Genomic DNA, 17,025 nt, shown 5'->3' on the forward strand with positions numbered 1-17,025 from the left:
TGGAGCAGTTAATAAAGCTTAGGTTTCTGAGGCTCATTTATAGGGATGTTGAGTGTAAGAGCAAGTTAAACCTGTCTAAGTCACTAGTTTGTTCTCAGTTGGAGTGTTGCAACCATTTCTGGGCACTACACTTTAGGAAAGATGTGAAGGTATTGGAAAGAATGCAAAAGAGATTTATGAGAATAGATTCATGGGTGAGTAATTTCAGTTAGGAAGACAGACTGGATAAGCTGTGAGACTTGTCCTTGTAGAACAGAAGGCTAAGATCTGAAAGGAGATCTTATTGAGATGTTCAGAATCATGAGAGTTCTGGATAGAGTAAACAGGGAAAAAATGTCCTCAGTTGTGAAAAGATTGAGAAGGAGAGGACAAAGGTTTAAAGTAATTCATAAAAGAGATGTGTGTGGAATGCGCTGCCTGATACTCTGATGGAGGCAACTTCATTCATGGCTTTCAAAAATCGTTTGTTACTTTTTAAGTAACTATCTATGTTCGGCTATGGGACAGAACTATTCAGAGGAATGCTCATTTGGAGAACTGGTATCCAAGAGGCACTATGCACCAAATGGCTGTTTCCTGCACCATAACAATTCTGTGAATAACGTCAATCTTTCAGCTACTTGGAATTTCTGGGAAGGCTGATGATGAGCCGCAAATTATCCACATTGCATCAGATTACTGAAATGTCCAATTTAAAAAATCCTAGACTTTCTCTACACTGTTGACACTGATCTCTATCTATTTATAAATAAGCACCTAATTTCATGAAAGTAAAACTTTAAAAGTATACGTGCAGACATGAGGTTTAGATAATCTCATCGTCTTCTTGGGCAGCCCCTCAGGATTGAGGATGGTTTATTTCCACTCTAATATGGTGAGAAAATGAGAAAATATCCAACATAAAGTTTAATTTCTCCAGTTTACAGATTTGCAAGGGAGATTATGATGATTCTGTTCACTTCTGTTACAGATTGTCTTGAATTTTACCATCATGGATCTCTTCAAGAGTCGCCTGTGCTGGTATGACTACATAGAAGTACGAGATGGCTATTGGAGAAAGGCACCACTTCTTGGTATTGAATTTTGTCCAGTTAGGACATTTAGCTGTGCCACTGAATTTGAGGTTTTAACAACAACCTTTTATTCCCCTGTAAAAATGATAGGATGTCCCTTTTCCTTCTCCTGCTACTTTCCCCCAACCCCCAGCCCTTCTATCCCTCCCCAGCCAGAAAAAAGAAGATTGCAAAATTGTTTTTAAAAAAAACACTCACTATGCATTCCTAGAGTATTGGTAATGCTGGCATTTGCTGTCTATCATCCGTTGTTCTGGAAAGGATATGCTTATTGCAATCACTTATAAACCTTGTGGCTTTGCAGGGTGGTTCAGAGGAGATTAAGGATTTTTGCAATGACCGAAAGCTGCCTCATCATTATGAGAATGGTAGATGAGTCTCAAAGTCAAAAGATCTGCCACCAAACACAGCACCTATTATTGGGATGGGTGGCATTTCATATATTTGTGTTTGATGCAGATAGTTGGCCATACAAAGGAGCAATCACCTCAGCCGTGTGATTTTGATGACCTAGTTGGGTAGGAAAATGCTTTTTTAGACAATCAATATCCTTTTGGAGAGGTAAGGATATGGTCTTTGTATATGGCCCCAGAAAACCTTTGCAAGAGGTTAGGCACCTTTTGGAAGAAGTCAGGTATCCTTTGAGATTGTCGAAAGTAGGCATAAAAATGGCATAAGTCCTTTGGAACTGTTAAAAGGAATTGTTGAAAATGTCAAGAAGGACTGTGAAACTGCTATAATTTTTTAAGGTCCAGCCCTTTATTCCATCTCAGCATGTGACCTGAGGGCTGCTTATGGAAATACTTGGGTGAGTTAGTATGGTAAGTGTGAGAGAAAAGGGCGGAGCTGGCAAGAAAATATCACCACATATTGGCTCTAAGATAGAATGGGGGCTGTAAGGGACCAAGTGTGGAGTGGCATAGGTTGGCATGGAGGTTATGAGATGGTATAGGGTGAGTGAGGCATGGGTCAGCAACAATTGTGCAGCCAGGAAATGTGCTGACTCTGCACTCCTTACCCAGGTATGAAAATTCACTCCAAGAGTCCTGGAGATGATTTTAACTTCTGCCCTCCTTGTACTTTTCCCCACCCACCTTCACTGGATGGTAATAGTGCAAGGGATTGATTAAATTTGGACAATTAAACTTACTAATTATGCAAGTGGCCATCTTATGTTGCCATTCCCTAATTGTTCTTGCCTCTCAGGGACTTTTGAGAGTCCTTTTAATCATCCTGTGTGGACATGTTAATGACACACCTGTGGGGAAAGAGAGACTTTAACCCAGTCTTTCTTGCCCAGAGGTAGGGGCACTACCGTTGTTATACAGAACCTGTACCTAAATTTGTGATCACAAGTGAATCCTTAATTTATACCCACTAGTTGAATACAAATAAAAAGTCACTCGTGCAATTAAGTCATTCTGGGTAATGCCCTTCTCATTTATTATGACTCTGCATTTAAGAGCATGTAATCACATCATTAAAGATATTCAAGATCATTTCATGGGAGTAAAGAAATGTTTGAAACTTGATTCTTTAGGGCACTATCTTACATGTTCACTAAATGTATTTTTATCGGCATAAACTCAACCTGTATTTTTTTCATTATGATCATTTGTTGCATGTTTCTAGATGTTTTTATTAAATTACTTTCTTTTACATTGATATTATGACCTATAATAATTGTAGGTTTTTTTGTTTATCTATTTTTAACTGCTGAAACAAGATTTTCTTTCATTGTGTTATCTCCACTAATGCTCTCCTTATAAGTTGTGCTTCCTGTAAATTTCAGTGTTTTTAAGCTGGAGCAGCACAGGATATCACCAAGACCATTGTCAAAAAGTTAGTTAATGTAGAAGATGGGACATTGTTGAAAATCTTTGAAATTTCAGCAAGGATATCTATAGATGTTAATTACCCTGTTAATGCTACCAGCATGATGTAAAATATATTAACAAAAAACTAATGGAACTGGACAAGAAAAACACCCCAAAATGTTTAAATGAATCCCAATGACTGTTTTTACAATTTCCTCCAGAAAGACCAGTGTAAAAAACACAAATTTGGTCAGGTCTCTGGGGAGGGATCACCAGCAAGAGTAATGTTGACAAGAAGAACAAAATGAAGCATGGAAACAACAAGTAACACGGCCTACATTTAAATGATAAGCTTTGCACACCCTTATGTTTGTATCATTTTTTGACTCAACTGTTTTATAAATGTCATTTTAATTTTGTTTAATAATGTATTGAATTGTTTTATCTTAATATTTCTAAATCCAGGCAGGTATTGCGGTGATAAACTACCTGAAGTGCTGACTTCCAGTGACAGCAGAATGTGGATAGAATTCCGTAGTAGCAGTAACTGGGTAGGAAAAGGTTTTGCAGCAGTATATGAAGGTAGACTTTAAAATATATTCCTAGTGATTATTCGCTTAAATACTAAGCCATTAGTCTAAAAAAATGATTATTTATTCTAATGACTTGCTTTATATATGCTTTCAGGAGTTTCTCTTCACTTAGTCAGTCAGTTATTTGCTATGGGGAGAATCTGGCTGTTTACAAATCAGCAACAGTGATTGTACTTGAAAAATAACCATGTTCACAAAGGTTTTGGAGTGGCCTGAGCACATGAAAAGGCTCTGGATGAAGAAACATTAAAGTGCTATAGTTGTACCTTGGGATGTTCCAAAAACCTTCGCAATCAGTGTATCACTATTGAAATAACACGACTGCTGTTATGTTGACAAATGCAGCAACAATTTTAAAGCAAGTTCTGACCAATTCTAAATTATTAACTGGTCTGTCAACCTGTTTCTGGCTAATGAGTTAATGTTGCTCAGAATGCTCGAAGAACACCCTGTTCTTTTCCAAATTGTGTCATTGGAGTCTTTTATACCCACCTGAATAGACCAATCGCACCTCCACCAATGCATTTGTACTTATTTGGTCGTTGCTTAAATCCTCACTGTACTTCCCAATTACTTATGTTATCATGATGTTTTGATTGGCTGCTCGCATGACATGTGCAGCTCTTTAAGAGACGGACAGTTACCATTTCAGATTATCATGTGCTATAAACCTCTTCTCTGAACGTGGATGGGGTGTTTTTATTGCCATCTTGGACTTCTGGTGTCAATGGGATCAGGAAATATTCTTATTGCATGAGAACCACAGCAGAAAATTTGCTGCATTTCTTCCACTATTTCAGATCTAATTCTGCCCTTTGATTCTAACAGATGAGGTGCTAGAGACATTGGTCAGGGGTTGGGGAGAGATGGAAGGAGTTGGCACGGTTGACCGTTCAGTTATAAGCAAAGAGCTTCGGCCAAAAATGTAGTACAGAAACTCCACATTGCTCTTGCACATTTCTAGCTTTTTCAAAGAAGCATTTTGAAGTGTGCAGAAAACCCCTATGAGCCTGTAGGGTCAGTATTTAAATATTCAAACAAATGTGGTAATAAGTTGGCTTATTGACTATAATTGCCACTGTACGGGTTTCTGCTGAATGGAATTTGCCAGTGGTGAACGAGACAAAAGTGTAACTTGGAGTAGTTGATAAATAAAATTGTTTGGAAAATTTTTGAACAGTGCAACTGCAGAGTTACTGGCCTGCCTTTGGCAGAAAAAAAACATTCATTGTCGTTGTCTGGGAATCTAATCTCAGGAATCTGATTTCCATTAACTTTGGGTCTACTTCCCACCATCAGCCTTCATTGTAATGTAGGAGTAATAGATATATTCTCATCAACCTGTTGAGATGTTATGACATGCCTCTGGAAGACGTAGGATTTGAACTCAAGCCTTCTGGCCTAGCAGTAGGGACCCTACTACTTCACCACATCCTAATCAGAAAGTGATGTGTTGTTACGGAATAGACTTTTGATGAGGAGCAGGTTGAGAAATCACAATATCAACATATAGGAACATAGCAAAAACTCCAGGAGCCGCAATAATAACAAACATTAGCTGGTTTCTCTACAACCATGTACTGTTCTCCAGATTAGTAGTGCTGGGAACAGACCTCCAGCTTGAAGAAAGCAATAACACCAGATCAGAATATGTAGGCAGGGGTTCAGTTTGCTCAGTATGGAGAAACAATGACTCGAGACTAAGTGTCTCATTGCATCTTCAGTTTTGCTGGCACCCGCAGCCTCCTGGGAAAGGTTAAAAATGTTCCGAATTTAGTTTCATCATTTCAGGGATCTGCCAGTGAATCTTCTGGATCTCACAACTTGCTGCCCACAGTGTATCACTCAAGTGGCCAATTCTGTGTTTTCCAGGTCTGCAAATTATACCCAGTTGACATTGAGAGAGACTCTCATGCAGCAATACACTCAGATTGTTTTGGATGGATTCATTCAATTAAAGAACCATTGACTGTACACATGTGACAATCATGGTGCTCGCAGCAAGCCTACATTAATATTTTGGAAAACGTTCCAAAATCTCCGAATGCAGTTGAATGTGACTACAGAAGGGTTATTTTGCATGTCTGTGCAAAATGATCCGGGTAACTACTATCATTCTTTAATAATGCACCAGTCAGATTACTTAAAGATATTATTCCTTCATACAGTGTGAACAGATAGTCTCAAAGGACGAATAGTAACCTCTAGCAGGATCCTACAACTGATGCAGGTAAAAAGTACAACAGCAAGGCATTTGATAAGGTTCCCCACGGCAGGCTCATTCATAAAGTCAGGAGGTATGGGATACAGGGTGATTTGGCCGTCTGGATTCAGAATTGGTTGGCTGACAGGAGGCAGAGAGTGGTTGTAGATGGTAAGTATTCTGCCTGGAGGTCAGTGCTGAGCGTGTCCCGCAGGGCTCTGTTCTTGGGCCTCTGCTCTTTGTAGTTTTTATAAATGACATGGATGAGGAGGTTGAGGGGTGGGTTAGTATGTTTGCTGATGATGCAAAGGTTGGAGATGCCATTGATAGTTTCGAGGGCGGTTGCAGGCTTGAGCGAGACATTGACAGTATGCAGAACGGGGCTGAGAAATGGCAGATGGAGTTCAACCTGGAGAAATGCGAAGTGATGCATTTTGGAAGGTCGAAATTAAATGCTGAATATAGGATTAAAGGCAGGATTCTCGGCAGTGTGGAGGAACATCGGGATCTTGGTGTTCAAGTGCAAACCTCCCTCAAAGTTGCCACCCAAGTGGATAAGGTTGTCAAGAAAGCATGTGGTGTTTTGGCTTTCATTAACAGGGGAATTGAGTTTAAGAGCCGTGAGGTTTTGTTGCAGCTCTACAAAACCCTGGTGAGACCACACTTGGAATATTATGTCCAGTTCTGGTCGCCCTATTATAGGAAAGATGTGGAGGCTTTGGAGAGGGTGCAAAGGAGATTTACCAGGATGCTGCCTGGACTGGAGGGCTTGTCTTACAAGGAGAGGTTGACTGAGCTTGGACTTTTTCTCTCTGGAGAGAAGGAGAAAGAGAGGTGACCTGATCGAGGTGTACAAGGTAATGAGAGGCATGGATAGAGTTGATAGCCAGAGACTTTTCCCCAGGGCAGGATTGACTGCCACGAGGGGTTATAGTTTTTAAGGTGTTAGGAGGAAGGTATAGAGGAGACGTCAGAGGGAGATTCTTCACCCAGAGAGTTGTGAGCGCATGGAATGCTTTGCCAGTAGTAGTCATGGAAGCAGAGTCATTAGTGACATTTAAGCAACTGCTGGACATTCACATGGACAGCAGTGAATTGAGGGGAGTGTAGGTTAGGTTATTTTATTTTTGGATTAGGATTATCCCACGACACAACATCGTGGGCCGAAGGGCCTGTACTGTGCTGTACTTTTCTATGTTCTGTGTTCTATGTTATAAGTGACATGGATGATGAATGAACAAACCATCAGGTGTTGAAGATACAATTCAGGTACAAGTCAAATTTAAACGAGGGCTTCTATTTGCACTGGCAAGCATTCTCAGGATAAACTTCTGTTCTAACACCAACATAAATCATTGCTGCAGTTCAAAAGCCAAAGATTCTATTTGTATATTTCTCTCTCCTTCCAATCTGACCACCAGATTTCCAACTCACTGGCAATGGTTCAAGTTCTAAGTGGGTCTGTTTGTAGTAAAATTCAAATGATAGGGGTGCTTGTGATGCAATATAATGTGTCAGTATTTCTAAGCAAGAGGACTCTGTTTCAAGTCCCACCTGTTCTAAATGTGTTGTCATTACATAACTGAACAGGTTGATATAGAAATACCTAAATTTCAGTGCAAAAGTCCTGTGACTCAGCAACAAAAGCCTGTAGCTTGGAAGTTATTAGCAGTATTTTCCAACAGTAGTTTAATTTGGCTCCTCTGTGTTGCTTTCATTGTCAGTAATTCACTGTTGAGTTGAGAACTTCTTGGTAAAGTAACAGATATCAGTGTGGCCAGATTAATTCTTGGTTTTGACTTCCAGTTAAACCCAACTGCTGTCTCAATACCATACATTGTGAGTTACTTAGAGTTGGGGCTGGCTTTCTGGTCCAATTAATAAATCGTTATAAAAGCTCTTATGCTGGAATGAGTTTCCAGGGCATCAAGCAACTGGAAATGGCTCCTTAGCAACACCACGCAACCATAGCAGCAGGTAATAAAATACAGCTGTCAATTGCTCATCATGAGGAAATCTGCTGTTAATGATGAGATTGGGAGAGAGTGGCTGATTGCTGATAACAGGCACTAACTCCAAGGAATTGAAAATTAATCATTAGACACATTAGAAAAACAAACCTGAAACTCTATGCTTGTGATGAATTCTAAACAGAACTTTGGCTGACAGGAGATTACTCAGTAAATAGATGACAATTGCTACCTTTGCTGAACCCCTAATTTTTTTTTATTCATTCGTGATGTGAGGGTGTCACTGACCAAGCCAGCATTAATTGCCCATCCATAATTGCCCAGGAGAGTCCACCATATTGCTGTGGTTCTGGAGTCACGCGTTGGCCAGATCAGGTGAGAGGGCCAGGTGATGTTTCTTTCTTTAAATGACATTCACGAACCAGATATGTTTTTCCACCAGTCGACAATAGATTCATGGTTGTCATTAAACTCCCAATTCCAAACTTTTATTGAATTCACATTCTGTCATCTGCCACGGCAGAATTCAAACTCTGGACCCCAGAACTTTATCTGGTTCTCTGGTTTAACAGTCCAATGATAATACCATAATCACACCTCTTCCAGATATGCTCACCTTGAAGAAATTTTGCTGCTCCCTCAGACGGGATTTACATTCTAACCTTTCTTTTTGTTCTCCATCATTAGTTACTTATTCAGGTTCCCTTCTATCCTGGTCTGCTATCCATAATCTCCTTGTTTACCTCTCCCTTTCATATCTCTCTGGGTTCCATCTATCACCTCTACCTTCCACTTCAATTTCAGGATAAATGCCGCTTTCTCCTAGCTACTAGCAGTTCAGATAAGGACTACTGGACTTGAAACGTTAACTCTGCTTTCTTCCCACAGGTGCTGCCAATTCTGCTGAGTTTCTCCAGCAATTATTGTTTTTGTTAGAGAATAGGTGACCATATGCGTGGTCAAAGTGATGAGTTAATGAGAATAGAACATAAGACATAGAAAAGTACAGCACAGTACAGACCCTTTGGCCCACGATGTTGTGCCGTGGAATAATCCTAATCGAAAAATAAAATAACCTAACCTACACGCCTCTCAATTCACTGCTCTCCATGTGCATGTCCAGCAGTTGCTTAAATGTCACTAATGACACTGCTTCCACGACTACCACTGGCAAAGCATTCCATGCGCTCACAACTCTCTGGGTGAAGAACCTCCCTCTGACGTCTCCTCTATACCTTCCTCCTAACACCTTAAAACTATAACCCCTCGTGGCAGTCAATCCTGCCCTGGGGAAAAGTCTCTGGCTATCAACTCTATCCATGCCTCTCATTACCTTGTACACCTCGATCGGGTCACCTCTCTTCCTCCTTCTCTCCAAAGAGAAAAGTCTGAGCTCAGTCAACCTCTCCTTGTAAGACAAGCCCTCCAGTCCAGGCAGCATCCCTGTAAACCTCCTTTGCACCCTCTCCAAAGCCTCCACATCTTTCCTATAATAGGGCGACCACAACTGGACACAATATTCCAAGTGTGGTCTCACCAGAGTTTTGTAGAGCTGCAGCATAACCTCGCGGCTCTTAAACTTGATTCCCCTGTTAATGAAAGCCAAAACACCATAGACTTTCTTAACGACCTTATCCACTTGGGTGGCAACTTTGAGGGAGGTTTGCACTTGAACACCAAGATCCCGCTGTTCCTCCACACTGCCGAGAATCCTGCCTTTAATCCTATATTCAGCATTTAAGTTCGACCTTCCAAAATGCATCACTTCGCATTTCTCCAGGTTGAACTCCATCTGCCATTTCTCAGCCCCATTCTGCATTCTGTCAATGTCTCGCTGAAGCCTGCAATAGCCCTCGATACTATCGACGGCACCTCCAACCTTTGTCATCAGCAAACATACTAACCCACCCCTCAATCTCCTCATCCATGTCATTTATAAAAACTACAAAGAACAGAGGCCCAAGAACAGAGCCATGTGGGACGCCACTCAGCACTGACTTCCAGGCAGAATACTTACCATCTACAACCACTCTCTGCCTCCTGTCAGCCAACCAATTCTGAATCCAGGCAGCCAAATCACCCTGTATCCCATACCTCCTGACTTTATGAATATCAAATGCCTTGCTAAGGTCCATGTACACCACATCTACTGCTTGACCCTCGTCAACCTGCCTCGTGACTTCCTCAAAGAACCTTGAAGGAATTGTTGCAAGCTGGAGGTTAGAAGATTTTGGGGAACATTCTGATTCAGAGGGCTAGGGAAAGTTGGCTTTGCTTTTAATAATGTGGGATAGAGGAGGCAGATGGTTTGGGGAGGAGCTACTTTTAACCAATTATAGGATGCTTCAATTGAAAATTAAAAGAAGACGCACTTTTTGGTAGCATTCTTCATTTTTTTGATGATAGACAGGAAGCTAAAAACATTTTCATACTTCAGAATTTGTTTGAAAAGCATTCTACCTGTCATGCTAATATGTTACAGTCCTGGAAGAGACCCCAGTTTTGATAATGGTCCAACTGGGGATCTGTAACTTTTTGTCTAGGTTGTTATAATTTGAATAAAGCTCCAAGATTCCACAGGTTTCAGCTATTAAACATAGACTTCGCTATTCCATGTCAAAAAGCCAAATAGCTTACAAGTTTTGTTTTATGCTTTTAACCTTAACGTGAGATAAATTTACATTGAAGCAATATTGTCTTATACTCTAATATCTAAAACCAACATTGGGCAGATTTGAATGAATCAGTAAATTGTTGTCATGTACAATACCTTGCACGTTAAAAAGGCCAAATACAACCATAGATTTCATAGCAATCTACCCAGCTGTCAGTAATTATTATGAATCACAGAAGTCTTGTTAGTACTCAGATCTTCCTTCAGAGAAATTTCAATCTTCATTCTCAAAGACTTCACTTAACTTTCTCCAATGTTTCTGTGTCCTGGTGTACCTGGTCACCAACTAGTGGTTGAAGCTTACCTCCCAGTCAGTGCTGGTTAAACTCTTGCTCCAAATTTCACCAGGGTCTCTCAGCCTTGCCTACATGAGCCCTGCATACTAAGTGCCTAGACCCTCTTTCTTAGTTCCTCTGCTAGTGTTGGCCTTTCAGTCTCCTGGTGGGCGTTCTTCTTTCCTCAGGTACTTGTTAACTTTCGTAGTTACTTAGTATTGAGACACCACAAAAATTTTCTCCAAAATTCCTGGCCCCTTCTTCAACTGATTTTGTTTACCTTTGAATAGTTTTTCATCACCCTGGTAGCACCTTGGAACACTGGAACATCAAAGCATCGGATTCCTCCTGGATTTTGTGGGCTGCCCTCTCATCAGGGTCGTTCTGGATCACATGCCACCCAGTTTTCATGCCAGATCAACACACACCAGCTGGCTGGGTGCTTAAAATGATCAACAGACAGACAGCATGCACCCTGCTCTGTTTTGCATATGTCAGGACACTTGGCCTCCGCCAGAAACCAAGATAAACTTCACAATAATTGTACCTTCCAAAAAATAAAATATTGGCTTATCTAATGCTTGGCAATAATAATGCTCAGATCCAGATGATTTGCCAGGCACAAAGGTTGTCAAAAGGTAATTAAAGTCAGTTGAAGACGGATGCAGGAGTTTTAGAAAAAGTAACTGGGAGACCAGAATAAATTACAAACTACTGAAGGTAAGAGGTAGCCAGAGGAAAGCAGAAAGCCCAAGAGATTGAAGAGTGACCACTGGTAGAGGAACTTTACTTATTTTGATCCTTTGTTGTTGAATCCCTTAAATTGACAAAATAAACAAATTATTGTTTTGGAATATACAAAGTACCATCAATGTAACAGAGGAATTGGTTTACCTCTGGAATCTTCTGAGTTTTCACTGTAACTTGGGCAGACAACTGGTGAAACTGTATTGAGCTATGGTGCATAACACAGAACCACAGGCACACAGCAGAGGTAGGTTATGCTTCTGTTCTTACATCCAGCATTCTAGGAGGGCAACTGCACTGTGAAACATAAGAATCAATCATACAATGTATTTCCCACCTTTTGTTTTCAGATGGAGTACGGTTTCATGTATAACCTCGTAATTGCTATGCTGGAAGTATTGTGTGTAGAATCCTAAAATTTGCCATCTTGTTAATTATATCTCTATTCACAAATAATTTTTCTTTAATTATTAGCAATTTGTGGTGGTGAGATCAATAAAGAATCGGGACAGATCCAGTCTCCAAACTATCCAGATGACTACAGACCAATGAAGGAGTGTGTGTGGAAAATAACAATGTCTGAGCACTACTACGTAGGATTAGTTTTCCAGGCTTTTGAGGTAACTTTGTTGCATGATAAAAATTTAATAGGAAGGATGTTCAAGTGATGGACCATCCTTGTGTTGGCCAAAGTAAAGTGCAAATAACTGTAGAATTAATTACGTTTAGAGCTATAGTCTCTAGCTAAGTTTAGTGAGTACTTGGTTTGTATAGGCAGGTAATGAAATATTTCGTGAAGTAAGATATATTCCAATCTAGCTGGTCTTACTTAAAATTAATTTTTTTACTTATGATTCAGTGTTTTGTAACTGAGAAATTGCATTTTATATTTGGAAGCAGAGTGAGTAAAGGTAAGCCATGTAAGAACTCCATTTTACATCCAATTTTTAAATGTATGAGAAAGTCAAGGAATGAACTAGAATACTGTGTTGCACATGGAAGTATTTCAGGGAATGGAATAGGAACCTAGCTCAAGTAAATAGAAATTGAAGACAAGCAAACAGAAGTGGGCAATGAATAGTCTTAAGTACAATGTGGGTATTTTCTTATAAGAGGAAAGGAAGGGCAATTAAAACCAGTGCTTCCTGGGTGATTTTAAAAAAAGAAAGTTTGTGAGAATGGAATGAAATGGAAAAGCCGTGTCTACGACAAATGTCAGCTTAATAATGTAAAGGAAGTTAGGTTAATATTCAAAAAAGTGGTAAGAGCCAACTAAGGGGCAACAAGGCTGAAAACAGATTGGCACTGAACGTAAGAAGGAATCCAAAGGTGGTGTATAAACCAATCAATAGTTAATAGGTTGCCAGAGGAGTACTGGAGCTAAATAGGGACTGAAACAGAGATCTTCTGGTGGAGTCAAAAGACACAGCAAAGATTTTGCATTGGTGTTTACCAAGGAAGAGAAAAGCCCAAAGCAATAGTAAAAATGAGCATGTTCCTGGGAAAGTAGATGTGTTTTTAAAAACAATTGAGATGAGGTGGAGGTAGTAGAAAGTATGATGGTACTAAAAATGGTTAAGTTATCTGATCTAGATAGTTTATGTCCAAAGCTGCTGAGGAAATTAGTGGCAGAAAGTCTAGCCACACTCCTCTTAAGATACAGCAGTGATGCTGAGGGACTGGAATGTCTACCTGATTTACTCTTGTTCCTATGTCACAAATGTTGAACCCATGTTCAGAAAAGGGAAGAAGTATTAACATTTGAATTGCAGACCAGTTGATTTAACATTGTTGATGTAGAAGCTTTTAAGAACAAGAATCTAAGAGAAAGGAACTATCTGTTCTGACCAAGCATGGAGTGATATATGACTAGCACACTTTTATTAAGGGCAGATAGATTTTACTAACTTGATTGAGTTTTAAAAAAAGTAACAGAATTTTTTCCACCAGTCTTGGTGTTTTAGAATTTACAAGAAAAAGAGTAAAACAAAATTATTCTCCAACCATCACCCTTCACTTGCCCCCTCAGTATGATTTCAATGCCACCTCATGTCCTCCATGTCAATCTATGCCACTGTACGCAGGGCCATTTTGAATCCAACCTATAGCACCCACTCAGCACACTTTGATTTTGCATCCTCCATGTCAAATTTCTCCTTTTCCTCCTAGGGAAGACATCAGGAAGCATGATGAAAATAAATAAAATAAAGTCTTTCAAGTTTCTGTTCCTTGGTTATTTTGTAAAAAAGAACACCCATTAAAAGCAAAATATTCTTCACATTTAAATTCCTTTAAAGACTGAAGCACGTATGATTAGAAATATTTATGTTCGTCATTCCACAATGCACACTTTATAGCCTCTTAGAACTATCAATTAAATGGTGAAATGATAGATATCCCACTAATTATGATTGGTTGAGAAACCAGCCATGCAGCAAAAATTCTTCAAAGAAAACCCTTGAGTTTATGTGAACAGAAAAAGCGATATCACAAGCACTAATTTTACTTTATCTGCATTCATATTTGAAAATTATTTAAATGTTAGTAGTTTTAAACACCTTGAGAGCTTGACTGTTCCAAGGAGATTTAAATATTTTAACAGCTTCACAGTTCCAACACACTTTCTCATCTGCTTTTAATAACTTTAACCTAAGAAGAGATATGTCATTGGAGGCATTGCAGAAAAGCTTTGCTCAGATGATCCATGGTATAGAGGGATTATCATACGAACAACTAGTAAACAGATTAGGACTCTAGTCCCTGGAGTTTTGAAGAGTGAGAGGTGATCTTATTGAAACATGTGGGATACTTAGGGTACTTGAAAGGGTAAATGCTGGGACAGCCTTGGACCAGAGGTCATTGACTCAGAATAAAGGCATGCCAATTTAAAAATGAGATGAGGATAAATTTCATCTCCCAAAGAGTTGAGAGTCTTTGGAACACCTTCCCACAGACAGTTGTGAAGAGAGAATTCTTGTCTGTATTTAAGGTTGAGATAGACAGATTATTGATCAATGGGGGAGTCAAAAATTATGTGGAAAAGAAAGGAAAGTGGACATGAGAAATGTCAGATCAGCCATAATGCTATTGAATGGCAGAGAAGACTGTAGTGGCTGACAGTGTACCCTTGGCCCTATTTCTTATGGTAACCTCTCCCAAAGGTGCCCCAATCCTACTCAGAGTTGTGTATCTTTTGAACTGCATATCCTACCCCTCCAAGTAATTCTAGCAAGTTTAGACCTACTCATGAAAACAGCTAACATGTCACCTTCTTTATGAAAATTGGATCCATTGAAGACAACAGCACTACCACATTCACAGGTGTTTTGTGTGTAAATTACAAACCAATCCCATTTTCATCTGCCCATTCCTCCACCTCTGGCAGTTCTGGATACCATATGCCAGGAAATACAAGAGACTTTGGAGAGATTTACTAAAATTGTTGAAGGAATATAGATTATAATTAAGTGGATATACTGGAGAGGCTGGGTTTGTTCTTCTCGGAACTGAAATGACAGAGTTTAAAATCATGAGTGAAATAGTTTTAAGTAAATAAGGAGAAAGTATTTTAAGATGCTGAAACATGAATAGCAAGATAACCTAGATTTAAGGTGATTGGAAAAAGAAGTAGAGATGGCTGCATGGTGGCTTAGTGGTTAACATTGCTGCCTCACAGTGTAAGGAACCCGGGTTTGATTCCACCCTTGGGCGACTGTCTGTGTGGAGTTTGCACATTCTCTCCGTGTCTGCGTGGGTTTCCTCCGAGTTCTCCGGTTTCCTCCCACAGTCCAAAGATGTGCAGGCTAGGACGATCAGCCGTTTAAATTTCCCATCGTCTTCAGGGATGTGTAGATTTTTATATTATAGGGGTTGGGTCTGGGTGGGATGTTCTGAGGGTCAGTGTTGATTTGTTGGGCCGAAGGGCCTGTTTCCACACTGTAGGGAGTGTATGATGGTCATGTGAGTAAAATCTTCAAGATTGCCTGATAGTAAATCTGTTTCTACCATCCTAATGGCATCAATTTTAGGAAATTAGCTAAATACAGAAGAAAAAAATAATCAGATATGGGAAAACAATGAGGCAATGAGATGAGCTATACTGTTCTCCAAGGGAAATGGCGTGGTCTTAATGTGCTAAATGTCTCTTGCAATTCCATGATTTGGTTAATAAATGTACTTATTAACTTTAAAATGAGGTTTTCCTGTGCAAAAATCAGTAAAATGTTTTCCTTATTCTGTCCTAGGTTGAGAGACATGACAATTGTGCCTATGATTATTTAGAAGTTCGAAATGGCAATAATGAAAACAGTCCCTTAATTGGGCGTTTCTGTGGCTATGATAAACCAGAAGACATCAAATCTACTTCCAATACCCTCTGGATGAAATTTGTTTCTGATGGAACAGTTAATAAAGCAGGATTTGCAGCAAACTTTTTTAAAGGTACAAATATGTCAAATTCAGAGTATTGTAAGAACCAATTAATATGCCTGGGTAGCACTTTCTCTTATGATGTGGTGATACTGGTGTTGGACTGGGATGGGTAAAGTCAGAAGTCAGACAACACCAGGTTAAAGTCCATTTCATTTAAAATCACAAGCTTTCAGAGAGCTGCTGCTTCATCAGGTAAAATGACAAAGGAGCAGTGCTTTGAAACCTTATGATTTTAATAAATCTATTGGACTATAACTTGATGCCCTGTGGTTTCTGAATTTTGCTTACATACAGGAAGAATAAAACAACTGACATATTCTGGCAATAGCTAAAAAGGTTAGCATTTCAATCCAGTTAGAGGATGGCTAATGTGTGTCATTATTTAAGAAAGGCTGCTGGGAAATGCCTGGGAACTACAAACCGAAGAGCCTAACGTCTGTGATGGCTGAGTTGTTAGAGGAGATTCTGAGATACTGGATCTACAGGTGTTTAGAGAGGCAAGGACTCTTTGGAATAGTCAGCGTGGCTTTGTGCATGGGAAATTGTGTCTCACAAATTTAATTGAGTGTTTTGAAGAGGGACCAATAAAGTAGCTGTAGGCAGTGCAGTAGACACTGTCTATGTGGACTCTAGCAATGCCTTTGACAAGGTAAGTTTTTGAGTAAGGTTAAGTCCCATGAGATCCAGGGTGAACTAACCAAATTTCATACAAAATTGGCTTGAAGGCAGAAGACAGAGGATAGTAGTAGAGGGTTGTTTTTCAAACTGGAGGCCAGCACCCCGGGGTGTGCCGTTGGGATCAGTACTAGGTCCACTGTTATTCATCATTTATAAAAATGTTTTGGATCAGAATTTAGGAAGTATGCTTAGCAAGCTTGCAGATGACACCAAGATTGGTAGTACAGTGGACAAGTAAAGGTTGTTATTTGGAAATACAGTGCAGTCGTGGTCAACTGGGCCACTGGGCTGAGGAGTGGCAGATGGAGTTAAATTTGGATAAGTGCAAAGTGCTGCATTTTGGTCGGTCAAACCAGGGCAGGACTTACACAGTCGACGGTAGGGCCCTGGAGAGGTTCATAGAAAAAGTGATCTAGGGGTACAGGTTTATAGCTCCTTGAAAATGGAGTCACAGGTAGATAGAGCGGTGAAGAGTGCTTTGGCATGGCTGCTTTCATCAATCAGAACATCTACTATAGGAGTTGGGACGTCATGTTGCAGCTGTATAAGATGTTGGTAAGGCCG

The 17,025-nt window shown here is 39.9% G+C and overlaps 1 protein-coding gene across 5 annotated transcripts in view; it reads left to right on the top strand.

The window, feature by feature from the left end:
- The window catches only part of tll1 (tolloid-like 1), a 351,886-nt gene that overhangs the window by 240,042 nt on the left and 94,819 nt on the right, over positions 1 to 17,025 (top strand). For all 5 annotated transcript variants that reach the window (XM_048544759.2, XM_048544744.2, XM_048544753.2 and 2 more), the window contains 4 exons: positions 971 to 1,073; positions 3,356 to 3,472; positions 11,827 to 11,972; positions 15,597 to 15,792. In XM_048544759.2, coding sequence (XP_048400716.1) covers positions 971 to 1,073; positions 3,356 to 3,472; positions 11,827 to 11,972; positions 15,597 to 15,792 — 562 coding nt within the window. The remainder of the gene's footprint in view (positions 1 to 970; positions 1,074 to 3,355; positions 3,473 to 11,826; positions 11,973 to 15,596; positions 15,793 to 17,025) is intronic.

Source organism: Stegostoma tigrinum, chromosome 1, assembly GCF_030684315.1.
Source record: "Stegostoma tigrinum isolate sSteTig4 chromosome 1, sSteTig4.hap1, whole genome shotgun sequence".
Lineage (NCBI taxonomy): Eukaryota > Metazoa > Chordata > Chondrichthyes > Orectolobiformes > Stegostomatidae > Stegostoma > Stegostoma tigrinum.